Source organism: Gossypium hirsutum, chromosome D05, assembly GCF_007990345.1.
Source record: "Gossypium hirsutum isolate 1008001.06 chromosome D05, Gossypium_hirsutum_v2.1, whole genome shotgun sequence".
NCBI lineage: Eukaryota > Viridiplantae > Streptophyta > Magnoliopsida > Malvales > Malvaceae > Gossypium > Gossypium hirsutum.
In genome coordinates, this window is record NC_053441.1 from 9,737,663 (window position 1) to 9,764,564 (window position 26,902).

General features: G+C 33.1%; 3 protein-coding genes across 5 annotated transcripts; 1 reads left to right on the forward strand and 2 right to left on the reverse strand.

Annotated features, from left to right (window-relative positions):
* Nucleotides 1-435: 435 nt before the first annotated feature.
* On the reverse strand, nt 436-3,902 carry LOC107906351 (glutamyl-tRNA reductase-binding protein, chloroplastic). Of its 2 annotated transcripts, none has more exons than XM_016833323.2 (5): nt 3,440-3,902; nt 3,219-3,299; nt 2,271-2,375; nt 1,983-2,132; nt 436-887 (listed from the first exon to the last, which is right to left on the reverse strand). In XM_016833323.2, exons 1-5 carry the CDS (start codon nt 3,779-3,781, stop codon nt 645-647), a joined length of 921 nt encoding a protein of 306 aa, XP_016688812.2. In that variant the 5' UTR covers nt 3,782-3,902; the 3' UTR covers nt 436-644. The 2 variants fall into 2 exon arrangements, with proteins under 2 accessions (XP_016688812.2, XP_016688813.2); XM_016833324.2 differs by lacking the exon at nt 436-887 and adding an exon at nt 1,383-1,676 and having other exon boundaries at nt 3,440-3,876.
* A 436-nt stretch (nt 3,903-4,338) lies between these two features.
* On the reverse strand, nt 4,339-6,735 carry LOC107903230 (MLO-like protein 13). Its single transcript, XM_016829271.2, has 12 exons — nt 6,506-6,735; nt 6,293-6,409; nt 6,163-6,211; nt 5,996-6,075; nt 5,831-5,905; nt 5,652-5,740; nt 5,520-5,569; nt 5,387-5,427; nt 5,097-5,303; nt 4,923-4,990; nt 4,741-4,801; nt 4,339-4,642 (listed from the first exon to the last, which is right to left on the reverse strand). Exons 1-12 carry the CDS (start codon nt 6,656-6,658, stop codon nt 4,421-4,423), a joined length of 1,212 nt encoding a protein of 403 aa, XP_016684760.2. The 5' UTR covers nt 6,659-6,735; the 3' UTR covers nt 4,339-4,420.
* A 2,688-nt stretch (nt 6,736-9,423) lies between these two features.
* Nucleotides 9,424-13,458, forward strand: LOC107906352 (uncharacterized). Of its 2 annotated transcripts, none has more exons than XM_016833325.2 (9): nt 9,424-9,830; nt 10,267-10,542; nt 10,679-10,781; nt 11,045-11,124; nt 11,202-11,279; nt 11,687-11,778; nt 12,563-12,674; nt 12,873-12,998; nt 13,098-13,458. In XM_016833325.2, exons 1-9 carry the CDS (start codon nt 9,531-9,533, stop codon nt 13,212-13,214), a joined length of 1,284 nt encoding a protein of 427 aa, XP_016688814.1. In that variant the 5' UTR covers nt 9,424-9,530; the 3' UTR covers nt 13,215-13,458. The 2 variants fall into 2 exon arrangements, with proteins under 2 accessions (XP_016688814.1, XP_016688815.1); XM_016833326.2 differs by having other exon boundaries at nt 9,426-9,830; nt 10,333-10,542.
* Nucleotides 13,459-26,902: the final 13,444 nt, after the last annotated feature.

A 26,902-nucleotide genomic window follows, 5' to 3' on the forward strand; every position in this document is an offset into this window, starting at 1 on the left:
ATATTATATTCTCTTTATCATAGTACCAATTTTTAGATAATTATATAACGTTTTACACTTTAACAATCCCTTTTTTTTAATATAAAATTTTATACTTCTATGTATTCATATTATTTTTTTAAGTTCAAATATGTTATAAATTTTGCCAAATTTTTAGAGTAATAAATATATTTTACGAGAAAGAGGACTGCATACTTTAATAATTTTGTGAAGATCAAATTCCAAACGTATGAAGAAGAATACTGACTCGAAGCATATTTTAACCATTTTATTTTTTTAAAAGTTGGGATGTTTAGTTATGAAGAGTGGAGAACTGCAGCACCAACCATAACTACCCAATCAGTAACCCACCAATTGACCAAAGCCCTCCTCAAATCTTGAAGAAATACAAGACTTCATATTATATAAACTGCAAAACAAGTGCCACCTTCCGAGTAAAAGTGAAGATAATAAAATTAGCATTACTTATGTAGCATAACATAATTTGTTATTCCATTTCTTGGAGTCATGAACAATCACTTACCAATTCATGACACTTCTGTTGACCTCCTAATTCCACTAAAAGAAAGTGTATTTTTTTTCCAGTTCCCAAAATTGGAGGATCACCAACTAAATCAGATTCACAAGCAATGACTTAAACAAACTTATCGCCCTCCGCTGTAAACAATTTTCTTTAATTGTTTCACCTTCTCAAAGTCAGGGGCATGGAAATTTTTCTCCACCTCCCATGCAAGTTGTGACATACCATTGAATGAGGATTTAGCACCCTTCTCATCGGTTACTTCCCGGGGAAAAGGAATTCGAACATCAAATACACCCTTCTGAGGAGAGTAGATTCGCAAGTCGAAGCCAAGACAATCAACCCAAATCATCTTTGCTTCTGATACCTGCCATGCAATATGCAACCCCATAAGAGTATTACACAAACTTAAGTCTGAGCATGCATTTTAGGTGAAAGGCAAGCATGCAACTTCAACTCTTGATTATAATCATGGACATTTGAAAATTTTATCACACGAAATGATTCAATGTCATTGGTGCTCGTTTTATGTTCCAGATACCAGTGAAATAGCATCTTTCCATCATGCAAAGCATGTTATCACAAGCAAAAGAACTTTTAATCATTCAGAATAACACAATGAATATGTGAAGGACACTAATAACATTCGCAGCATGCATATGAGACAGCAAGAAGAAACCGAAAACTGATGGAATCTGTAGACAAGACACCTGTAGGTAAAGATGGATAACATAAAGTGAGTGAATTCACCTTCTCTCTCTCCCCCCCTAAGATCTTTAACTCAGCATATTTGTGATAAAACTACTCATAAATCCAAAAGTTGAAGCACATTGATAAATTAACTACTAATTGAGTAAGTCAATACCAAAATTTCCATCATTGTCCAAACAATTATAAGTTCACAAGAAGTGTTCAAAAGTTCCACAATTGCAAGCATCATCTTAAAACAAGGCATATCTGCTTGGTCCTAATTATCTGATAAAAGATCAGAGCTCAGACGCTCAATTATAGTTTTCCATTACTGGTGGCAAGTGGTACTCCAACCCTTGAAAGCAGAAAAAACTAAGACACAACATTTGAGCTCCACATCCATTTTCCCATAACTCTCTTCAAGGAAGCAAGAGTTAGATCATGCTTTGTTTCCATTTGCTTTCACCTGGTTTAATTTGACATAATTTTATATTCTTTAAACCAACAGAAAGATCAGAAAGGTAAACACGGGTGCACCAAATGAACTTTGGATTTAGGTTTCTATTGGTAGTTCCTAAGGCAAGTTATAACAAATGAAACATTAAGCAAAATATGCCCTCTCAAATTTTAAATTTACAAAAAAAAAAAGAGATGGAAATGGATTGGACTAATTTGAGGATTTCTCGCACAACACGCTAGATAAGCAGTAATCAATAGTAAAATATAGAGCAGATATTGTATATAAAGAAGGATAAAATCGGTGGATATGCACCTGGAAGTCCAAATCAACGTAGACATTGCAAAAGCGGTGGACATCTTCCCTGTTATTGGTATTAATTTCATTGACAATTTCTTCAGCAGAGTTGCGCAGTGGATCAGGATTTGCATTTTTATAATCTGATGAAGTGACCCATACACCATCCTGCATGAGTTAAAAGCAGCATACTGAAATTAATACAATTGACCATATCACTTCTAACTAAAATATAACATTCTAATAGAAATCGGTAGTCTAAAATTATTACACAAAGCATAGACAACAGAAAAATTCTCGGTATACCTCATTTAAGTCTTCCATTTGAAGTACTCTTTGTACGTCAACAGTATATAGATTGTCTACATCGGCGGATTCTCCAAACCTCTTCTTCCATACTGAATCAAACCACTGATGAAGAAATATTCAATTTAAAATTCATATAAAGTTGATTTATCAGACCCTAATCTAACAGCAGAGAGATGAAAAATGAGCAATCAGATAACTGCTTAGCACAGTGTATGAATAAACACAAGCCCTCTAACCTTAGATCCCTACTTCTGAGATACAAGCGAAGAAGGCAATATTCAATTAAAATCCCAAATCAGAAAGTTGGTTTAGGTTCAGAGAAAATTGAAGATAGACAAAAATGGAAATAAGAGAGAGGAAGGAGTGGACGCTTTAACCGTTTACGGAATACGGATGTAAACATAAACTGCTCCCGACAAACACCATCTTCAATGCTAAAAACCGCTAAACATTTACCTCTAAAATTTATCATTCTATCCGGGATTCATAGGCAAAACACCAACAATATTTGGAACTTGCGCAATACCAAAAATGAGAAAAAAGGAAAACTTGAGGATAATTTTCATAACAATTGGGTATGGGAAAATTCAAATATCATAAACTTTAAGAAATTCTAGCAGCCGAATAAAGAATAGAAATTCCTCTCAAGTTATATCCTCAATATAAGTTTCTTTACTTTTCCTATTTATAAACTAGGATTAAAAGTGATTAACAAGTAGAGTTGTGAATCCTACATAAACCAAACACCAACATACACACACATAATGATAAAGCTTCTACAATTGGAGTTGAGTCGAGAAAATTGTTGTAGTCAACTATCCCGGTTTGGTCTGTGTCCAAGATTAGCTTCAAAATACTATCCTAAATTGCCACATAGTGTTGGTAAAACATCATGTATAAATTATAAAGTAATATCACTTGAAAAAAAAGAAGCAGCAGCCTTACCCTCAAAATGGTTGCATCAGCTGGTTTGGTAAGACTGCCCTGTATTGTACACTGAGGAGTCCGTAACCCACATTGATCTAACTGATCGAAAGCAAATCATATGAATAAAAATCTCCAAATATAAACATGTAAATTATGTCAATATCTAAAAAAAAAAGACAATTTCAACAGTGTCTATGGAGAAGTTTACATAGAGACATATGTATATAAAAGAAATTTACCTGAACATGAAGGGTGGAGCGGTTATCAGGAGAAGGTTGAGGCAAGCACAAAACAGGGGTGCCCTCAGCATCGACAGCAAACCTTACACCAACGCCCAAGGGCCACCCATCTTGAGCTAGAGTGGAAAGGGTCCCCATAGAAGACAATTCCATTATGGTCCTGGAAACCTCGGCGGGAAATGGCTTGTGGCTGGTTTTTGTTGGTGGGACTGAAACAGTGGAGAGCGAGGACCATAATTTGAAGGAGGGTTTGGGTTTTGCTTGAAGGAATTTGGGTTTTGGAGGGAAGGGTGGAAGGGGAAAGTGTGTTGACAAAGACTGAGTTTGGATTTGGAGATTCATTTTCAATTCCCTTTGGATTTTCTTGCTAAGATAGATATGATATGATATTAGATGCCTTCGCTGTCTTGGGTAGTTTTTGAGTGATAAAACAGGGGATAATATCAGAAATGAGTCTGGAGTTCATTAAATGTTCGCAAAAAGTCGGTCATTTTTCTATCAATTCTTTTTCAATTAAGATAATTAGATTTTTTTACTACAATTACAAGGTTTAATGACTTGTTTGGAACAAATTAACCTTCAGTCACCTATATGAAAATTTGATTAAAGCTCGATCGTGACTCTTGGGTGCTTGTATTTTTAACATCTGACCCATGATCAAATTATTATTACATTTTTGAACAAGGTCAAGCTATAGATTCATAATCACAGCAAGTCTTAACTTAAGAAAATGTTGAATATACAAATATATTCAAGATTGTAATTTTATATTTAAATAAATCTCAAACATAAATATTTTTAAAAAATAAAATCAATTTAAATACAACAAGTAATAAGTTTAGTATTTGATGTAGCACATAAATTATTAATTTTGGAATAATAATTCGATACACAAATGATTGATTGAAAATTTTTAAATTTATTACTATATAAAATCTTAATTTATTTGTAAAGTTAAAATTATTAGCGTGTGCCAAATAATTATCCTGAATTTTGTAGTGTTTGTATGGAGGTACACATAGGTTGTTGCTCCACAATTTGTAAGGTTTCATAAGGTTCTTTGTGTAGCCTATCAGTTTTTGTTGCTGAATTTGGGGCGGAGGACCCCCTCCTGCTTCCTTGATCTCTGGGTCCTGACCTCCAAGTTGTCAAAGTCGAATGAATATGCTCTTTAAATATCCCTTCCTTGAAGCAGCTGCCCATCTTTCATTTCACCAAAAACAAACAAACAAACAAACCACGATTCAAACAAACACCACAACGAACCAATTAAGATTTTAGTCAAGTGTCCAGATATCAACCTGTGTAACTAGAACATACAGAGGCAAGGTGATGTAGCTGCACAGAACTTGAACGATTACGCTGCAACAACCAATGAAATAAAATTGATAAAAAAAACACCCCCAAAATTGTAAAACAAGCAAATGATGGAATTTAGATCGCATGATAAATATAGTACTAGTTGTTTGATTTGATTACCTACCCCATTATAAGTCTAGTGATAATATAGCCCAGTTTTTCCATGATGCATGAATGGAATCCATATGTGCACTTCACAAAACAAAACTTGGTTTCAGTGAATTTGTTTTTTGGTTATAAAAGAACTAGAAGAGTGGGTTAATTATGTATTTGAGACTATGGCAAGCAAACTACATACCAAGATCCAGAAGAAGAAAGCAAGTTCAAATGCGTTTTGAAATAAGATGAAGTGAATCAAGAAAAAAACGATCCTGGGATTCTTAAACCAAAAATGTTCGTCGGAAGGTTTAACTTGTGCCGTTTCGCCTCGTTCCTTCATTTCACTCATTTCTTGAGCTAAGCGAATGATTATGTGCTCCAACTTAGTGCCCACGGTAAGTAGAAGCTGTAATAGTTGGTTTAATTTAACATGTCAATTAAATGCCATCTGAATCTCAATACTAATTCTCAAAAGCTGAATATACTTACAACAACAGGGAGAAATGATAACCAAAAATATGTATTCCATCCTGCTTGGAAACAACGAATATATATATATATGTTATATTTTTATATGGAATACATAAAAAATGTTGGTACTTGTAGATTAAAGGAACATTACCTTTCACATTCAATAACAAAAACATCACCACAAATAGCCACAGGTACCAGCTATATCAGAGACACGAAGGATATTAGTGGGTTATATGTGTTAAATTTGGTGATGATTGTGAGAATGGATGAAGTAATTTACCTTATGCCAACAACCTTTTTGAAATCCACTTGGAGTGTTCGCATTATATAATCGTGAAAATTATATCTAGGATTGCTAGGGCAATGTTCCTAGATGATAGGAAAAGAGGTACTTGGTTTAACAACCTTTTTAAAGAAAAAAAAAGTAGTCCAAATCAATATGATGGTTTAGGCATTAACTCTGATAAACCCCTCTCGAAGTGCTGTGTAGTCTGATTTAGTAACAGAGCCATGAAACTGCTTGAAGAATGACATCTGCCAAGAGCCCAAGACCCCCACAACTATGTCAATTATTCACTACATAATCTATACACAAAAGTCGTGCATTGCTGTGTTAAGACTTACAGTCCAGCTCAAAATTGCTGTCTTTCTCCAACCTTGTGCATGTTGCACGAAAGACGTATGGTGCTCATCCACATGCCTATCTGGACCGTACGAAAACAAGATCATCATCAACCTTTAACTCTTGTTGCCTCATGGATTAATTTTGTATATGATTGATTTCGTGTTACCATTTAGGTGTCCTTGAATCTCGTTTTCCCATTGTTTCCATTGCCGTATCTGCATATGGTAAAATATTTAATGCTAACCAAAGCTATATTAAGGGACTGCACCAAAAAGTTTTTAAGTAGAAAACATCACCCTTGCTCCTCCAAGAACCATTGTTATGAGGCAATATATAACGTGAACAACTGCCAATACAAAGATGAAAATGTGCAGCTGATGTAATGCTTCCAATGACAATAAGGGGACCTTCCCCTGAGCTCCGAGAAAATATACAATCAGATTTAAGTATGGTTTGAAGGCATACACATATTGTGACTCAATTTGCACTAGTGAAATCATATAATATACCTCACGAGAACAATGATCAGACGCAGCCTCAGTGGAAAACAGGCGCCGCCTGTGGTTTATATCTCGAGGAAAATGCTTTTCGGGAGTTTTGCTTTCACTATGCTTCTTGCATGGAAGCAACACCGAGGATACGTAATAAGTCGGGATGCACATTTCACTCACTAGACCTTGAAAGACAGTTAATAGAAGGTTGTGTGCCAAGGAAAGAAAAAGGAAGAATAAAAAAAGAAAGAAATTGTGTTTGTGTGATGGTTGATTTCATGATCATGACATGTATTTGAAAGAGAAAATTAAGACGTGAAGGTGACAAAATAATAAGCATATACAGAAGTGAGCGAAAAGAATATAATTAATGACTAGTAGAAGAAAACTAATGTGCCAAAGGAATCGGCCAAGTGATAAAGTAAAGCATAAAAGTATGATAAGCTTTCATGGTTGGTAGGGTATGTTTGGTTCACCGTAATTTATGTTTCTCTGCAAAACAGCTTACACTGGATTTTGCTTGCCTAGGGCACATGAAATTTGATCTTGAACTAGATCAATGCAGATCGCTTTACACTGAAATGAGATTTCTTTTTCTTTTTAATTTCGTCCTTTCTCCCTTTGAGTGCTTGCATTTGTCATGGACACTCAACTATCTATAAAGAAATCATGGCAGATGTATAGTTTAACTGAACATTTTAAGCACTATTAGTTTACGCGAAAAATAGAGGGCATAAAACAACTAATTACCATTGGTCTTAAATTTTGAAGAAATCAACAATTCAACGATGAAATCAAACTTGCGAAATGTTATTTAATATTGATTTAGTAGTTGTTAATATAGCAACGGTAAAAGTACTACGGACGCCCTTGTCTTAGTAGTTAAATTGTATTTTGCCCCCTCTACTAAAAAAATAAGTAAATTAGTCCATATATGTTAGATCAAAGAGTAAATTGATCATTTTATTAAAAATTTCACCCATTTTTGTTGTTAAAAACCAGTCCCTGTATGTCAGCATAAGATACATATACAATCATGTCATTGTTTGATTATTTCGTCAAGACTCATTTGCCCATTTTTTAAATATAGAGAGCAAAATACAATTTGACTCCTTCTATAATAATTTTATCATATAACAATATATATAACATTTTTAAACGTTCAAAATCTGAATAATTTACTGTTTCTGAGTTGTTTTAAACTCATTTTTTATGGATTTTGGAAAGGGCCAATGTATGAATCCCCAGATATGTTATGAGACTGATGTTGTACAAAATGAAAATGAAAAATGGAGAGGGCAGCCTCTATATTCAATGATTACTTTTTTTCTGCTTTCTCCAAAGGTTTTTAGTTGTTGACCACTCCAAATATTTATAAACTTAATCCTCAAGAAGCAAGCCAATGGAGAATATAAAGATTTTACAAAAATTTCCATAAACAACTTCCATTTCTTCCGTTTCTCTTTATATGAAAACTTTTAGTTGTAATTTTAAGATTTTAAAACTTTGTAAGCATTTACCTTTCACATTTTCTCTTTCAATTAGAGAGATTAGAGATTTTATCTTAATCTTTGTAAAATACTTTAATGAGATTGTAAAGATTATATTTTTTTCAAGTATTAACTTTGCCCAGTAAAACTAAGATGCAAGCAAGCTAGTCTAAAACTTTATAACTCTTCTGTGTTGATTTTTTATACTCCTTTCATATTCCTAAAAAATTTTAAAACACAGAATTCTGACAAGGGGTGTTTGGTAGGATAAAAACTAATAACTTTCATACAAATTTAGTTTTGGAGAGTTATTCCCACGTTTACTTTTTTCTTTTTTTTCAGGCTTAATTAAGTTATACCCATTTTCCAAATAGATACTTAAATTTTTTTCATCAATTTGGGTACTCGAATTAAAGGGTCAATTTAGGTAATCAAATTAAAGTTTAGGTATTTGTAAAATTATAAACACATGTAGACTTTGTTGGGGATGAGAACAATGAGGAAAACAAACAGCAGCAGGTTGTCGTATACTGTAAAGAGTTGGACTTTTATTCTTAATCTTACACGATCAAATATCAATATGAGCCAAGGGAAGTTAAGATGTGAATCTGACCAAAACAAAAGAGCATATAAAAAGATGAGGAAAAGAATTTAATGAATGGCAAGTAAAAAAAACGTAATGTGCCCAACCAGCTTTGAAAATACACTCTCTTTTTTCATGTTATCCTGTTTTCGGTATTTTTTTATATAATATTTAAAATTACTCATAATTTTTTAACGTTTTAATATTTTTTTATCAACAACAATATCAACTAAATTAACAAAAGCACAAACATCAAAAAATTATAAAATAATAGCACAGAACTTTGGAAAGCAAGAATTATAAATGATGACCTTCATAATTTATTTTTACTTTTCATGCTTTATTATTATTATTTAGAAAACTCTTCTTGTTTTATTGGGTTTTTAAAGCTTAACATCTATTGATTATTTCTTACCTTTATTTCTCCGATATTTCCTTCACAAATATGGAATGAAATCTACAAATTTTCCTATTTTAATTATTTTCTCCATATTTGTGAATAAGGAAATAAGAAGCTTGTAAATATATTTAGTTTTTATAAAAAAAAATCAAATAAATATATATTCACCGTTTCTTTTGGTTTTAAAATTTGAGTTTTGAACAATGCATTGTATTTTCTTTTCTTTAGGAGATGCATTCTATTTTCAAATTTTTAAAATTGATTTTGTTAATTTTGGAAAATAAAAAAAATGTGTGACAAAAAGAATATAAAGAAAAATAAATTACGTATAGGAGAAAAATAGCATAAATCCGGTAAAAATAAAATTCTCAAATCTCTTTCAAGAATCTCTCTTTTACTCAGATCAATATCCTTTCACTGTTCTTTTTCATTAATAAATAAATAAAATAAAAAGACAAAACCCCTGTCTGTACTAACTTAAAAACCCTTCTACTTCTTTATAAGCAAAAACACTGAACAGGCCCTCTTTTGTCTCATTTTTTTCATCGTAGATCTGTTTGTTGTTCTCCAATGGAATCTCTCTCAAGTTCAGTGTTCATCTCTAATGTATCTGAGTCACACCCTTTTCTCCACACCCACTCACTTCCCTCTCCACCTTCATCATCATCGTCTTCTCCTTTTTTGATCAAAGGGCCAAACAAACGAATTGAGTCTCTCAAATTCAACGCCGAAACCTCTCACTCTCATGGTTTTCGTCTCCACGCTTTATCTCGCGAGGTTCCCGATGAAGGTGAGGGCCAGCCGCAGCCTCTAACCCTCAATGTTGGGTTTAGCTTTGTTTCTGAGGAGGATAGTCTTTCTGTATCTCAGGTAATCTGAATAACTCCGTTCTCGCTTTGATTTTTTGGATTTCTCTGCTGTTTGCTTATTTGGGTTCTTTTTAAGTTTTATATTTATGTAATGTTTGCTTCGTTTACTCTATAATTTGTGTAAGCACATTGAGAAAGATACATGAGATGAGAACCTCTCTAACTTTGCATTTGATTTGATAGAAAAGCAAACTTACTGTTTTTGAGTGATTTAGAAAATAGCAATACAATTTTTGGGTTTAGCAAAAATGTAGGTTTTACTTTTTCAATGTTATGTTTGAATGTTTCTTAGATTTGAACTCTTGAAGAAATTCGAAAATTTAGAGGGACTAATGCAAGGGATCGGTTGAGGGTTTTAAATTTTTCAAGGGTGTGGATGTTACTATAGTTTATGATCTTTGGACCCTTTTTTTTTTTTTCGTTTTTGGTTGTCATAGAGACTTGTTGGATGTATCAAGTGGCTACTTCAGCTTGGTATTGATAGTCTCTCTTATATTCTGAAGGGTGATTCAGATCAAAATGGAAGCAGCGAGAAGGATGACGATAAATTAACAAAGGTTGAAACCTCTGTCGTAGCTCCTCATAGTAGTGGAGCCACTGGGGGTACAAGAGCTGGGCTTTTCAGAACCCCAATATCTGGTGGAGTGCAGAGTGCAACTTCAGCGCATGGATTACCCCGACCGTCCTTAGCAGTCCGTAATCTGATGGAACAAGTAAAGGCTATTTTTTGAGTTCTAAATATTGTCATGTCTTGATAAAAATAATTTGATCTATTCTCTTTCTTTTTGTCTCTTTTCCAGTTTTGCTATAATTTAATAGTCCTGTATTTATTGGCCTCTGTAATTTAAGGCTAGATTTGCTCATTTATGCACTGTAATGTCTCGGATGCACCACCGACGAGAAGGGTATCCCTTTGGCTCTCTGGTCGATTTTGTGCCTGATTCAATGGGCCGTAAGTAGTTTACTTTTGAAGTTCTGTTAGTTGTTTATGCCTTCTTTCCACCATAAATGTTTTATCAGAACATTTGTTAAACTTTCTTGGTTTCTTATATTATTGTTATTTTGAAGTGAAAGAGCCTTAATAACTATGTGTTTATCCTTTATGAAAGTAGCAGACTTTCTTTGCCTATAAGTAGGACAGCTGTGTAAATGGAAGTTGGTTTTTGTGTATAATTTGTTAGATTATTTGATATATCTTTGTCTTTCAATCTGCAGATCCAATATTTTCATTTTCTCCATTGGCTATCCATACGCGGAATTTATTAGCAGACCCTAGATGCACCCTTGTTGTGCAGGTTAATTGTTTTGATCCTTTTGCTCTGATGGAATATCTTGGTTGGTTATTGTCCACTTATCAAAGTTGGATTTATAGATACCTGGATGGAGTGGCTTATCAAATGCAAGGGTAACGATATTTGGCGATGTCTACCCTCTTCCTGAACATCAACAGGTGCTTGCCTAAATCCCCTTTTCTTTCTGTTTTTTGGTTGTGGAAAAGAGACGGCCAGGGGGGGGGGGTTCATAGTTCATATGATGCTTGCTAAAAGAGATTAGGACTTCTGCTTTTTACTTCATGGGCTCAGGGCATTGCTTCAAAAACGGCTGTAGAGAGCAAGGTTCTCCTCCCTTGGAGTCTATCCTATAGCTTGTAGAGGATGTCTATTTGGAGGATTCGATTTCCTCACCATTGAAAGAATGCATACTTTTGGATGTTTTCCCCTTTCTTCTCTTTGATCACATGTTTAAAGGGTATTGTTTATCTCTAGGTTCACTAAATGTCTTCCATTATATGCATTGTGCATGTCTGTAGAATTTGTGCCTAAAATACGCCTCACCTTGGGTTGGTTATTTTGCTAGGAATGGGCTCATAAACAGTACATAGCGAAACATCAACAAGGGCCATCACAACAGTGGGGGAATTTCTACTACTTCAGGATGCAGAACATAAGGTCTGCTTTGTTCTATAGGATTTCTTATCTCTGGTCTAATGTTTCCTTCTTAGAAAGCCTATAGACTAATTCTTTGTGCATTGCATCTTATCTCTGACCTTTTTTTCTTGCTGGTGCTTTCATTTGGAAACTGCTAGTATCTATTATGCAGTCATGCACTTATAATATTTAGTAGAGTTTAATTTGTTTGGGTGCTGAGGGATGGGTTCTTAGTTTGGTTGCCAGTGTCTTCAAGCTAGCAGTTGCTCTAACTTGCGGTGTCCTAGTCATTTGTTAATGAGATAAAATGATTTTCATATATGACTGCATTTTTTGCTCTTAATGGTCTTTTATTTATAGTTAATAGAAAACGATCTGTTTTCACTGAATTTAGAAATCAGTGTTCTTGTTGCCTAGCTTGTATGTTTAGTTTGTTGTTCTACTAAGTACTACCCCAAGGTTTGGTTGAACTGAAATTGGTTCAACATGGAGAAACAAAGAAATATTTCTGGTGTGTACTTTGATTTTAAGTTTCATCGTCTTACTAGTTACCTTAAGACACTTGGTTTCTATGTAACATATGAGACCATGTAAAATAACCGTGCTTTTGGATTCAGAAGTCTGATTAGTTGTGGGATGAAAGAAACCAGTTAATTAACATTCCCCTGTTTTCTTTGATTTTTTTTCCTTTTTACGTAGTAGTTACATTATTATTGTTATTATTATTTTGAATCTTTTGTACTTGATGTAAATTTGTCGTATAATCCACACAGGGAAAATATTTATTTATCAAAAATTTTTTCAGTGACATATATTTCATTGGAGGATTTGGCACCGTTGCATGGGTTGATGTAAAGGAATATGAAGCAGTTAAACCAGATAAGATTGCTGTTGATGGTGGTGAACAAAACCTGAAGGTGAACATTTTTAATTCTTAGAATCTCAGTTTTCCTCTTCTAATTTGCATGGATTATATGTTATCTTATGTGCTTCATTCTTCTTTTCTTTTGAAGATCTAAGTCTACCAATTGATTTCTATACATATGCTCTTATGAAGTTTGCCAATAGGCCCTATTTTCCCTGGCTAATTTGGGTTTCATTTGCTTCTACCGTAGGAATTAAATGCAACCTTTTCAAAGCCTCTGAGGAAGCTGTTATCAAAAGAAGCTGAGGTTGATGATGCAGCTCTTATATCAATTGACAGCAAAGGAATTGACATCAGGGTCCGTCAAGGTGCACAGGTATTGATTATTTTGGAATGTAAAGTCTGGATTTGTTTGGAGGTGTAGGTATTTTATATGCCAGTTCCTATATAAATTCTATTTTATGCCATTTTTCAGTTCAACATACAGAGGTTATCATTTGAAGAAGGGCAAACTGTTGAAACGTTGGAGGAAGCCAAAGCTGCTTTGTGGAACGTAATAAAGAAAGGTCAAGTGCAGAATCTGAAGAAATAGAATAAGTTGCATTTTACGAGAAGAATAAAGGGCAAATCACTCAAATGTAATATCATAGAGAAGGTTATTTATTAATACATGAAAGTTTGTAATTTCTAACAAGGATTCTTCCCCCAAAATTCTCATGCTCTTTTTCCCTCCCCAGAATTTTTGGCAATTTTTATAGGTGGATGGAGCTATGACGCAATTTTAATTTTTTGTCTGAGTTCAATTATGACTCGGCTAAGACCGAATTCATTTTTAACATATTCTTTTGAAAAAGATTAGGACTGGATGAATGACCTTTTAATTATAAACAAGTCTGTTTAGCATATCCAAAATTGTGTTGGAAATGGACGTTAATACGACATTTATCCACCTATTCATCATGGAATTGACAAGGACTATAAGACTGTTCCTATAAACTAATTAATACAATGATTTTATGTGTTTTTGTAAATGAACGAAATATTTTGATTTCATCACATGATATGTATTGGTCAAAATTTGAAAAAGAACGGATTATGAGTTCAATTTTAATTTGGTTCTCCACATTTCTCCAATGGCCTTTGGTGCCGGATCAGTTGGCCCTTTGTCTTGCTGCCCTGATGTAAAATACAGCCATCCTTGCCAATACCCGACCAGTGTGGTTTTCACCCGGTATGGAAGTTTTCCAATCACCGACCACTTCTGTTAAAGCAGTATCACAAACATCAGACCTTATAAAATAATTTGAAAGAACACGGGAACAATACTCTGTTGTTTAGTGCAAAGAACAGACAGAATGTAGTGTCATATTATGAGGTTTCACACGTATCAATTATATACAATGATTATCATGTCTTCTTGATGCAGTAAACTCCGAAGTGAACCATAGAAAGTCGTCGTCCCAGTTAGATAGTTGAGTCCCAGATTTAAATGCAATATATTTAATCAAAGACCTTTTACTAATTAAGATGGAAGTGCGTATGGGAAATATCTGAATTCTAAAATGCAATCAATATCGTAAGGAATTGACTCAAAAGCATGTACATTCCTCGTGTAGCCTCACCTAAACTTCGTCTTTCAAATGTCATTAATGTAGGGCCTGTGTTGTGTTTAAAGGTCGTCTTTATGTTATTGGGGGCCAGGAGGGTGATTTTATGGCTAAACCTGGATCACCTATTTTCAAATGCTCCCGAAGGAATGAGGTAAGGAGGACATTTGTGTTTTTCTTGAGAGTTCTCTCGATTGGCCTTTTTAATAATAGTATATTATTTTGTTGGTCTGTTTCCTTTAAAGCATTCTATATCATTCTATGATTGTAATTGGCACGTATTCATGTCCTGCATGTTGATCTCTTTTCTTAAACCACAAGCTCTACTGATATTATCAGCAATATTGGCAAAATAAAAGTATGCTTGCTATGCTGTTTCCTCTGTCCCGTGCATGTATTCATCTGTGAGTATTTTATGATACATGATAAATGCGATGTGATATAATACTGTGGATAAATGGGTTTAACTAACTGATTGATTATATATTTTACAAAATGTGTTTCAAACTAGACGATGTAGGTTCTGTCTAATGTCAGGTTATTGCATCTCTACCGTTCTTTGCTAAATTTTCTATGAATAATATCTTTTCCTGTAAATATATATATAGAGCCTTAAAATTAACTTATTTTCTAATTTTGCTTCAGGTTGTATTTGGTGATGTTTACATGTTGGATGACGAAAAGAAGTGGAAAACATTACCTCCTATGCCAAAGCCTGATTCACATATTGAATTTGCTTGGGCAATCGTTAGTAATTCCATTGTTATTGTTGGAGGCACAACACAGAACCTGTAACGAAGAAGATGGTTCTGGTTGGAGAAATATTTCAGTTCAATTTTGATACACTGGTATTATCTTCTTATCTTTGTACAGTTGCGTAAAGAAGATTTTCATATATATATATATATATGCATGTTTATGCTTATACTCACATAGTTTGGATGATTTGCATTCTGTTCTATTATCCATACACATGTCTGCAAAAAGGCATGTGTACGTAGTTATGCACAGAGCACCCCCATGGATGCCCACACATGTCTCAAGTGGAGTTGCTGCTGTTATTCAGCCTTTTCTAGCTTATATTTGAGGAGACTACAATCTTCAGCCTAGTAGTTTTCACATTTGGCTGAAAGCATCACTTGGTTTTATTTTTTGACTGCCAGACTTCATTGCTTTCCCTCTATTACTAGTGGGGGTCATTGTGCACCAAGTGTTTATGTATGTATGTATGTATGTATGTATGTATGTATGCATGCATGCATACACAACTGAAATCAACATGCTATTTTATTGGCTCCCAAAAACAAATAGATGTTCGTATGATATGACGAAAGCAGCCTTTTAATAATCAATGTTTACATTGCTTGCTTTTTCTAAATTAGATAATGAAATTGTGTTCATGCAATATGTATTATGGCTTAAAGATATAAAGAAACACACATTAGAACAACATATCAGCAACTGAAGATTAAAATTAAAAATTTCTAACACCCCCACATGATATACAGCATAATTGCAGTGATGCGATCCCGAAATTAACTATTGTCTCAATTTGCTTTACATACCATTTCATTAATGGTAAAAACTAAATCTGCATGTATACATCTGTTCGGATTTCTATAATACAAAAATGTATAAATCATCAAGAGAAGATGCTATGAATTCATAATCCAAATGTATGACATTGTAATCAAGAACATGCATCCAATTCCAAAAAATTCACAAAAAGAATAATCAATCAACTTGCAACATAGAAAAGCAATATTAGAGAACACACCTGTGAGGTCCCCCCGTGGAATGGGTATTTCACTCCTCCACTCCTTTTCTAATGCTTTCCCATCCTTTACAGCAAGACTCCAATGCTCTAGCCCAGGTCTATGCCTATTCTCCTTGCTGCCATCCATCACATGAAGTCGACCTCTCCAAAGTGGCTGGTGTTGGAACATTTTCAAATATTTATAGTGTTCCAATAACTATAAATGAATGGATGTAATTAATCAAAAGTTATATTATTTGATTTTTTGAAAAAGAATTATAACTATTTAAATAATATTATTTGAATAGTTATAATATTAAATGAATAATCATGTGTTTATTTTAAAGACATCATTATTCAGAAGGATACCTATTGATGAAAGATGTCTCTATGAAGAGACATGAAAATTCCTATAAATAGGAATGAGATTTCATTTGGAAAACACACCAACAAATTCTAATATTCTTTCTTTTCTTCTTTCATTTTCTAATATTATTAGATTATTTTCTAATATTACTGCAGAAATCCTTTATAGAAATTGAGTTTCTTGTCATACATTGCTCAGTGTGTAGTGGGTTATTCTTGCCAGTTCAAAACGCAAATAGTCATTGGCTTCATTGAATCCTCGAGGTTAATTTGCTTGGAACTTATTTGCACACCGAAAATAGGTGGGGGCGAATATAACCTTAAAGATAGTGACTTGATACACGCCTTGGAACTTTGTCCTATTTCTTCTTTTTCTATTCGAGTTTCGTTCGTGTTTCGAGATTTTCTTCACCGGAGATTTGTACTAACAATTTTAAAGTTATATAATTCATGATGACTACCACAACACTTGAAAGTGGAATACTAAGGGAGTTGGCTTCCAACTTTGTCAAACTTAATCGGTTTGATGGTGGCAATTTTATCAACTTTGAAGATTGTTTATGTTTTGGATACTCCAAGACCTGAAGAGAATGATAACGAATCTGTTGCTGCAACCCGAGAAAGACAAAATTGGGACAATGCTGATTACATGTGTATGGGCCACATATTGAATGGTTTATCTAATGGTTTGTTCGGCACCTACCAAAACGAGGTCACCACTAAAGAATTATGAGACAAATTGGAGATAAGATACATGACCGAAGATGTTACAAGTAAGAAATTTCTTGTCAGTCATTTCAATAATTATCAAATGGTTTATGGTCATTCTGTTATGGAACAATTCTGTGATATTGAAAAGATGCTGAATCAGTTCAAGCAATATGATAAGAAAATGGATGAAATGATTGTTGTATCCTCCATAATAGACAAACTTCCTCCATATTGAAAATACTTTAAAAGAAGTCTAAAACATAAGAAAGAGGAAATATCTCTTGAGGCTTTGGCAAATCATCTTCGTATTGAAGAAGAATATCGAAAACAAGATCAGAACCTAAATTTTGAAAATGCCAAAGTGCATGTTACGAAGAAATTATAGACTACAACCATTCAAGAGAAAGTTCAAACAGACTGATAGAGCACCTAAGTTCAAAAAGAAACAAAATGGATCATGCTATCATTGTGGAAAGCCGGGACATTTCAAGAATGAATGTTGATTTTTAAAGAAGAAATATCTTCTAAGGCTGATAATAACGAAAATTTCGTTACAATGATATCTAAAATTAATATGGCACAAGATGATAATATATGGTGGATTGATACCGCAGCAACCAAATATGTGCGCAAAGACAAAAGCATGTTCACAAAGTTCACACAATGTGAAAATGACAATGTCTTGTACATGAGAAATTCTTCCACCGCAGCAATTAAAGGTAAAGGGTCTATTGAACTACAATTCACTTCTAGAAAGGTTTTAACCTTAAATGATGTATATTATGTACCAGAAATTAGAAAGAATTTAGTGTCTAGAAGTTTGTTGAATAAGTTTGGTTTCAAACTTATTTTTGAGGCAAATAAGTTTATTTTGTCTAAGGGAGGAATTTTTGTGAGGAAATGGTATATGTATGAGAGTATGTTCAAACTCAATATTATTAATAAGAATAAAAATACTATTTCTACTTATATGGTTGAATCTTTTTGTTTGTGCCATTGTAGATTAGGTCATTTGAATTATAGAAAATTGAATGACATGTATAAGTTAGATTTAATTCATGTTTTTAATAATAATATTGAAAAATACAATACATGTATGTTGACTAAAATTACAAGAAACCATTTTCCTAAGGTTAAAAGAAAAACAAAATTGCTTGATTTGATACATAGTGATTTATGTGACATGTATAATACTCCTACATTAGGTGGAAAGAAATATATTGTTACTTTTATTAATGATTGTTCTAGATATTGTTATGTATATTTATTGCATTCAAAAGATGAAGTGCTTGATAAATTTAAAGTTTATAAATCTGAAGTTGAACTTCAGTGTAAATCATTTATCAAGTGCTTAAGATCGAATAGAGGTGGAGAATACTATAATCCAAGTTATTTTGAATCCACTGGAATTGTCCATCAAGTTTTAGCCCCTTACACACCACAACAAAATGATGTAGCTGAAAGGAAAAATAGTCTTGACTAAAATGGTAAATTCAATGTTATCATATTCAGGTCTTGGACAAGGTTTTTGGGGAGAAGTTGTTCTAACAGCTTGTCATATATTGAATAGAGTTCCTAATAAGGAGATTAAAATAACCCCCTATGAACAATAGAAGAAAAGAAATCCAAACCTTAATTATTTGAAGGTTTGGGGTTGTAGAGCTATTGTCAAAATTTTAACACCTAAACGTAAAAAGTTAGGTGAAAGAGGAATTGAATGCATATTTATAGGTTATGCACATAATAGCAAGGCATATAGGTTCATGGTAATTGAACCAAATGATTCAATTTCAATTAATATTGTTATTGAATCAAGAGCTGCTATTTTTGATGAAAATAGATTTAATTCTATATCAAGACGATTACAGCCACAACAATTGATTCATTCTTCAAATAAGAGTGAGATTCCATTGGAACAAATTGATAATAATGATGAATCTTGTCAAGAATTAGAAAGAATTAAGAGGATTAAAAAGGTCAAAGATTTTGGACTAGATTTCATTATGTTTCTTGTAGAAGGACAAGGTGAAAGTATATGCAATAAGATACCTTATTATTATATTATGGAATCTGATCCTATTACATTCGAAGAGGCAATGAAATCTGAAAACTCTGCTTTTTGGAAAGAAGCAATAAATGATGAGATGGATTCAATAATGAGAAATCAAACTTGGATCTTAGTTGATCTTCCACCAGGTTCCAAACCAATAGGTTGTAAATGGATCTTCAAAAAGAAAATGAAGGTCAATGGAACCATTGATAAATTTAAAGCAAGGTTGATAGCCAAAGGTTTTACACAAAAATAAGGTATTGATTACTTTGATACTTATGCTCCAGTAGCAAGATTCGCTACAGTTAGAATCTTCATATCACTTACCTCTATATATAATTTGGTTGTTTACCAAATGGATGTTAAAACTGCATTTTTAAATGGTGAATTGGAAGAGGAAGTGTACATGGAGCAACCGAAAGGATTTGTTGTTCTAAGACAAGAGCATAAGGTATGTAAGCTTCTTAAATCTTTATATGGACTTAAACAAGCACCAAAATAATGGCACCAAAATTTTGACAATGTTGTTTTAGCTAATGGCTATAAAATAAATGAATTCAATAAGTGCATATATAGCAAATTTGAAAATAGAAAAGGTGTCATAATTTGCTTATATGTAGATGACATGCTCATTTTTTGCACGGATTTGGAACAAATAGAAAATACAAAGAAATTCTTGTCAAACAACTTTGCCATGAAGGATATGGGTGTAGTAAATGTTATTCTTGGGATTAAAATAACTCGAGATGAAAGCACTATAGCTTTATCACAATCACATTACATTGAAAATGTGCTTAAAAAGTTTGATCTTTTCAACTATATACCAGCATTTACACCCATAAATCCTCAAATAAAATTAGTATCTAATGCTAGTAAGAAAATTGATCAATTGAAATATGCAAGTCTAATTGGTTGCCTTATGTACATAATGACTTGTACAAGACTAGATATTGCATATGTTGTTGGAAAATTGAGTAGGTACACAAGTAATCCAAGTAGTTTGCATTGGCAAGCTTTGAATAGAGTACTTAGGTACTTAAAGAAAACTATTAACTATGGATTGTGTTATAATGGATATCCTCCAGTTTTAGAAGGGTATTCGAATGTTAGTTGGATTACAAGTTTGGAAGATCGTGCATCTACTAGTGGATGGATCTTCATTCTTGATAGATGAGTCATTTCTTGGGGTTTCAAGAAACAAACATGTATTACTGATTCCACTATGGCAGCAGAATTTATTGCATTAGCCGCTGCATCTAAAGAAGCAGAATGGTTTAGAAATTTTCTTTATGATGTACCTTTTATGGCCTAAGCCAATTTCACCTATTTTTATCTGTTGTGATAGTGAGGCTACTCTAGCAAAGGCATATAGCCAAGTATATAATGAAAAGTCTAGACACATTAGATGAAGACATAGTTATGTTCGACAATTAATCTCTGATGGAGTGATCACTATTAATTATGTGAGGTCAAGTGAAAATTTGGCGGATCCTTTAACAAAAAGTCTTGCTAGAGATGCAGTAAAAAGGACCTCAAAAAGGATGGGACTCAAGCCCATTAATTAGAGTCACCCATGATGGAAACTTGACTCAACGCTTGGTATAACATCAAGTCTTGAGTTCAATGAGACAAAGTACATCATTAGTATGTGACTGTTAGCATTATAAATAAATCCATCCTAAGATTAAAGTGCTAGGTACCCATAATGATAAGGGAAGGATGAGTAATGTACTCTTAATGGACCCATAACATAAATATGTTAAAGTGTTATAATTACGGAAACACTCTTGATGGGATCTACCTATGTGAGTGGAAGTGTGGCCACTTATAGGAGCTCAAGAGCTTGGCTCTGACAGCACTCATGAAAAGAGGACATGGACACATGGTCAGAATAGTGTCCCTAGATACTATGCATTGACCAATGTTGAAATCATTGTGTGAGATGCGTTCGGTTAATCAAATGGAATAGTTAGTTCAAAGCTTAGTCTACCATGCAATTTCGATTAACTTTAACATGTTTTCACTAAGTGAAGGTTCAATCGTAAGATACTTTCATTTATGTAAATTGATTTTCAAGAATATCAAAATCCAAAATATTTTGAAAATGGAGGGAGATTGTTGGAACATTTTCAAATATTTATAGTGTTCCAATAACTATAAATGAATGGGTGTAATTAATCAAAAGTTATATTATTTGATTTTTTGAAAAATGATTATAACTAGTTAAATAATATTATTTGAGTAGTTATAATATTAAATGAATAATTATGTGTTTATTTTAAAGACATTATTATTCAGAAAGACACCTAGTGATGAAAGATGTCTCTATGAAGAGACATGAAAATTCCTATAAATAGGAATGAGATTTCATTTGGAAAACACACCAACAAATTCTAATATTCTTTCTTTCCTTCCTTCATTTTCTAATATTATTAGATTATTTTATAAAGTATTACTGCAGAAATCCTTAATAGAAATTGAGTTTCTTGTCATACATTGCTCAGTGTATAATGGGCTATTCTTGTCAGTACAAAACGCAAATAGTCATTGGCTTCATTGTATCCTCGAGTTTAATTTGCTTGGAACTCATTTGCACACCGAAAATAGGTGGGGGCGAATATAACCTTAAAGATAATGACTTTATACACGCCTTAGAGCCTTGTCCTATTTCTTCTTTTTCTATTCGAGTTTCGTTCGTGTTTCGAGATTTTCTTCCCCGGAGATTTGTACTCATGTGCATTGCCTGAAAATACTCATGTGCATTTCCACTTAAACCACAGAAACTTCAGTAGATGTATAATATCTACATAAAAAACAATAAAAAAGCAAGAAAAACGGGTTAACAAGGCAACATATCCAAGAAGAGGAAAAAATGAAAAGCAAGGGGGAGAGAGAGAGAGGATAAGACAACCAAAACTATAGTTAGAATTGCAAAATAGCATTGAAGTTGAACCACAAACTTAGAGGGTCCTATAGGATTGTTGAATAAGCAGAAAAGAATTGTAGCAGATCATCTCTTTCGTCATTAGATACTCGACAAATTATACAGACATATGAAGCAGAATTGAAAGCAAAGAACAAAGGAAACTCATCAAACCAATAAAAAAGCAAGATACAACTTACACAAAATGATAGTAAAGCAAGCAGTAGAAACTACATTGAAAAAAATCATTTTTCTTTTCCACAATGCAAGTTAGATACATTAAAGAGGGCTCACACATGTACTAATCTAGGGAAAAATGGAGTCCGAGTAATAAAACTGACAAGCAACTATAAAGTGTTATACATGCAAAAACACCCAAACAGGCAGAATTCTGAATGAAAGTCCAACTGTTTTTCCTTCAAACATCTTTATCACTCATTTTATGCAGACAAGGTTTCTCTATGGAACAACCTACTGTTTACCCATCATAATGCACATGTTGTTATTACAAAACTCCGGTAAGGAAAAAACTCGAACACACGATCGGAACTCGAAAAGAAAAAAAAAGAAATAGGACAGGCTCCAAGGCGTGTATCAAGCCACTATCTTTAAGGTTATATTCGCCCCCACTTATCTTCAGTGTGCAAACGAGTTCCAAGCAAATTAACCTCGAGGATACAATGAAGCCAATGACTATTTGCGTTTTGCACTGACGAGAATAGTCCACTATGCACTGAGTAATGTATAACAAAAACTCAATTTCTACAAAGGATTTCTGCAACAATACTTTATAGAATAATCTAATAATATTAGAAAATGAAGGAAGAGAAGAAATAATATTAGAATTTGTTGATATGATTTCCAAATGAAATCTCATTCCTATTTATAGGAATTTTCATGTCTCTTCATAGAGACATCTTTCAATAGGTGTCTTTATGAATAAATAAATAATAATAATTATTCATTTAATTTTGTAACTATTCAAATAATATTTTTTGAATAGTTATAATTCTTTTTTAAAAAATCAAATGATATAACTTTTGACCATGACCAAAAGTTTTATCTTTTGATTAATTACACCCATTCATTTATAGTTATTGGGATACTATAAATATTTGAAAATATTCCAACAATCTCCCCCCATTTTCAAAATATTTAGATTTTAATATTCTTGGAAATCAATTTGCATAAATAAAGGTGTCTTACGATTGAACCTTCACTTAGTGAAAACATGTTAAAGTTAATCGAAATTGTATGGTAGACTAAGCTTTGAACCAACTATTCCATTTGATTAACTGAACACATCTCACACAATGATTTCAACATCAGTCAATGCATAGTATCTAGGGACACTATTATAGCCATGTGTCTATGTCCTCTTTTCATGAGTGCTGTCAGAGCCAAGCCCTTAAGCTCCTAGAAGCGGCCACACTTCCACTCACATAGGTAGATCCCATCAAAAGTGTTCCCGTAATTATAACACTCTAACATATTTATGTTATGGTCCATTAAGAGTACATTATTCATCCTTCCCTTATCATTACGGGTACCTAGCACTTTAATCTTAGGATGGATTTATTTATAGTGCTAACAGTCACATACTAATGATGTACTTTGTCTCATTGAACTCAAAACTTGACGTTATACCAAGCGTTGAGTCGAGTTTCCATCATGGGTGACTCTAATTAATATGCTTGAGTCCCATCCCTTTTGAGGTCCTTTTTACTGCATCTTTAGCAAGACTTTTTGTCAAAGGATCTGCCAAATTTTCACTTGACCTCACATAATTAATAGTGATCACTCCATCAGAGATTAATTGTCGGACATAACTATGTCTTAATCCAATGTGTCTAGACTTTCCATTATATACTTGGCTATATGCCTTTGCTAGAGTAGCCTCACTATCACAACGGATAGAAATAGGTGAAATTGGCTTAAGCCATAAAGGTACATCATAAAGAAAATTTCTTAACCATTCTGCTTCTTTAGATGCAGCGGCTAATGTAATAAATTCTGCTGCCATGGTGGAATCAGTAATACATGTTTGTTTCTTGGAACCCCAAGAAATGACTCCTCCACCAAGAATGAAGATCCACCCACTAGTAGATGCATGATCTTCCAAACTTGTAATCCAACTAGCATCCGAATACCCTTCTAAAACTGGAGGATATCCATTATAACACAATCCATAGTTAATAGTTTTCTTTAAGTACCTAAGTACTCTATTTAAAGCTTGCCAATGCAAACTACTTGGATTACTTGTGTATCTACTCAATTTTCCAATAGCATATGCAATATCTGGTCTTGTACAAGTCATTATGTACATAAGACAACCAATTAGACTTGCATATTTCAATTGATCAATTTTCCTACCAGCATTAGATACTAATTTTAATTGAGGATCCATGGGTGTAGATGCTGGTATACAGTTGAAAAGATCAAACTTTTTAAGCACATTTTCAATGTAATGTGATTGTGATAAAGCTATAGTGTTTTCATCTCGGGTTATTTTAATCCCAAGAATAACATCTGCTACACCCATATCCTTCATAGCAAAGTTGTTTGACAAGAATTTCTTTGTGTTTTCTATTTGTTCCAAATCCGTGCCAAAAATGAGCATGCCATCTACATATAAGCAAATTATAACACCCTTTCCATTATCAAATTTACTATATATGCACTTATCGGATTCATTTATTTTATAGCCATTAGCTAAAACAACCTTGTCAAACTTTTGGTGCCATTGTTTTGGTGTTGTTTAAGCCCATATAAAGATTTAACAAGCTTACATACCTTATGCTCTTGTCCTGGAACAACAAATCCTTCCGGTTGCTCCATGTACACTTCCTCTTCCAATTCACCATTTAAAAATGCAGTTTTAACATCCATTTGGTGAACAACCAAATTATATATAGAGGTAAGTGATATTAATAGTCTAATTGTAGCAATTCTTGCTACTGGAGCATAGGTATCAAAGTAATCAATACCTTGTCTTTGTGTAAAACCTTTTGCTACCAACCTTGCTTTAAATTTATCAATGGTTCCATCGACCTTCATTTTCTTTTTGAAGATCCATTTACAACCTATTGGTTTGGAACCTGGTGGAAAATCAACTAAGATCCAAGTTTGATTTCCCATTATTGAATCCATTTCATCATTTATTGCTTCTTTCCAAAAAGCAGAGTCTTGAGATTTCACTGCTTCTTCAAATGTAATAGGATCAGATTCGGTATTATAACAATAAGGTATCTTATTGCATATACTTTCACCTTTTCCTTCTACAAGAAACATAATGAAATCTGGTCCAAAATCTTTGACCTTTTTAATCCTCTTACTTCTTCTTAATTCTTGACAAGATTCATCATTATTATCAATTTGTTTCAATGGAATCTCATTCTCATTTGAAGAATGAATCAATTGTTGTGGTTGTAATTGTCTTGATATAGAATTAAATCTATTTTCATCAAAAATAGCATCTCTTGATTCAATAACCGTATTAATTGAAATTGAATCATTTGGTTCAATTACTATGAACCTATATACCTTGCTATTATGTGCTTAACCTATAAATATGCATTCAATTCCTCTTTCACCTAACTTTTTACGTTTAGGTGTTGGAACTTTTAAATAGCTCTACAACCCCAAACCTTTAAATAATTAAGGTTTGGTTTCCTTTTCTTCCATTGTTCATAGGGGGTTATTTTAGTTTCCTTATTAGGAACTCTATTCAATATATGACAAGCTGTTAGAACAGCTTCTCCCCAAAAACCCTGTCCAAGACTTGAATATGATAACATTGAATTTACCATTTCAATCAAGACTATATTTTTCCTTTCAGCTACACCATTTTGTTGTGGTGTGTAAGGGGCTGAAACTTGATGGACAATTCCAGTGAGTTCAAAATAACTTGGATTATAGTATTCTCCACCTCTATCCGATCTTAAGCACTTGATAAATGATTCACACTGAAGTTCAACTTCAAATTTATAAACTTTAAATTTATCAAGCGCTTCATCTTTTGAATACAATAAATATACATAACAATATCTAGAACAATCATCAATAAAAGTAACAAAATATTTCTTTCCACCTAATGTAGGAGTATTATGCAAGTCACATAAATCACTATGTATCAAATCAAGCAATTTTGTTTTCCTTTTAACCTTAGGGAAAGGATTTCTTGTAATTTTAGTCAACATACAGGTATTGCATTTTTCAATATTATTATTAAAAATAGGAATTAAATCTAATTTATACATGTCATTCAATTTTCTATAATTCAAATGACCTAATCTATAATGCCACAAACAAAATGATTCAACCATATAAGCAGAAATAGTATTTTTATTCTTATTAATAATATTAAGTTTGAACATGCTTTCATACATATACCCTTTTCCCACAAAAATTCCTCCCTTAGACAAAATAAACTTATCTGCCTCAAAAACAAGTTTGAAACCAAACTTATTCAACAGACTTCCAGACACTAAATTTTTCCTAACTTCTGGTACATAATATACATCATTTAAGGTTAAAACCTTTCCAGAAGTGAATTGTAGTTCAACAGACCCTTTGCCTTTAATTGTTGCGGTGGAAGAATTTCTCATGTACAAGACATTGTCATTTTCACATTGTGTGAACTTTGTGAACATGCTTTTGTCTTTGCACACATGTTTGGTTGCTCCGGTATCAATCCACCATGTATTATCATCTTGTGCCATATTAATTTCAGATATCATTGCAACGAACTTTTCGTTATTATCAGCCTTAGAAGATGATTTCTTCTTTAAAAATCGACATTCATTCTTGAAATGTCCCGGCTTTCCACAATGATAGCATAAGCCCTTTTGTTTCTTTTTGAACTTAG

What these genes read in the sequence shown, in the direction of transcription:
- LOC107903230 (XM_016829271.2), bottom strand. Translation starts at nt 6,658, where the DNA reads ATGTGCATCCCGACTTATTACGTATCCTCGGTGTTGCTTCCATGCAAG. An exon ending in ATCACTAGACTTATAATGGG is followed by an intron (nt 4,802 to 4,922) that starts GTAGGTAATCAA and finishes TGGTTGTTGCAG; the next exon opens with CGTAATCGTTCAAGTTCTGT. An exon ending in TGTATGTTCTAGTTACACAG is followed by an intron (nt 4,643 to 4,740) that starts GTTGATATCTGG and finishes GTGAAATGAAAG; the next exon opens with ATGGGCAGCTGCTTCAAGGA.
- LOC107906352 (XM_016833325.2), top strand. Translation starts at nt 9,531, where the DNA reads ATGGAATCTCTCTCAAGTTCAGTGTTCATCTCTAATGTATCTGAGTCA. An exon ending in TGTGCCTGATTCAATGGGCC is followed by an intron (nt 10,782 to 11,044) that starts GTAAGTAGTTTA and finishes TTCAATCTGCAG; the next exon opens with ATCCAATATTTTCATTTTCT. An exon ending in TTCAGGATGCAGAACATAAG is followed by an intron (nt 11,779 to 12,562) that starts GTCTGCTTTGTT and finishes AAATTTTTTCAG; the next exon opens with TGACATATATTTCATTGGAG.
- LOC107906351 (XM_016833323.2), bottom strand. Translation starts at nt 3,781, where the DNA reads ATGAATCTCCAAATCCAAACTCAGTCTTTGTCAACACACTTTCCCCTT. An exon ending in AAATGGAAGACTTAAATGAG is followed by an intron (nt 2,133 to 2,270) that starts GTATACCGAGAA and finishes TAACTCATGCAG; the next exon opens with GATGGTGTATGGGTCACTTC. An exon ending in ACGTTGATTTGGACTTCCAG is followed by an intron (nt 888 to 1,982) that starts GTGCATATCCAC and finishes ATTGCATGGCAG; the next exon opens with GTATCAGAAGCAAAGATGAT.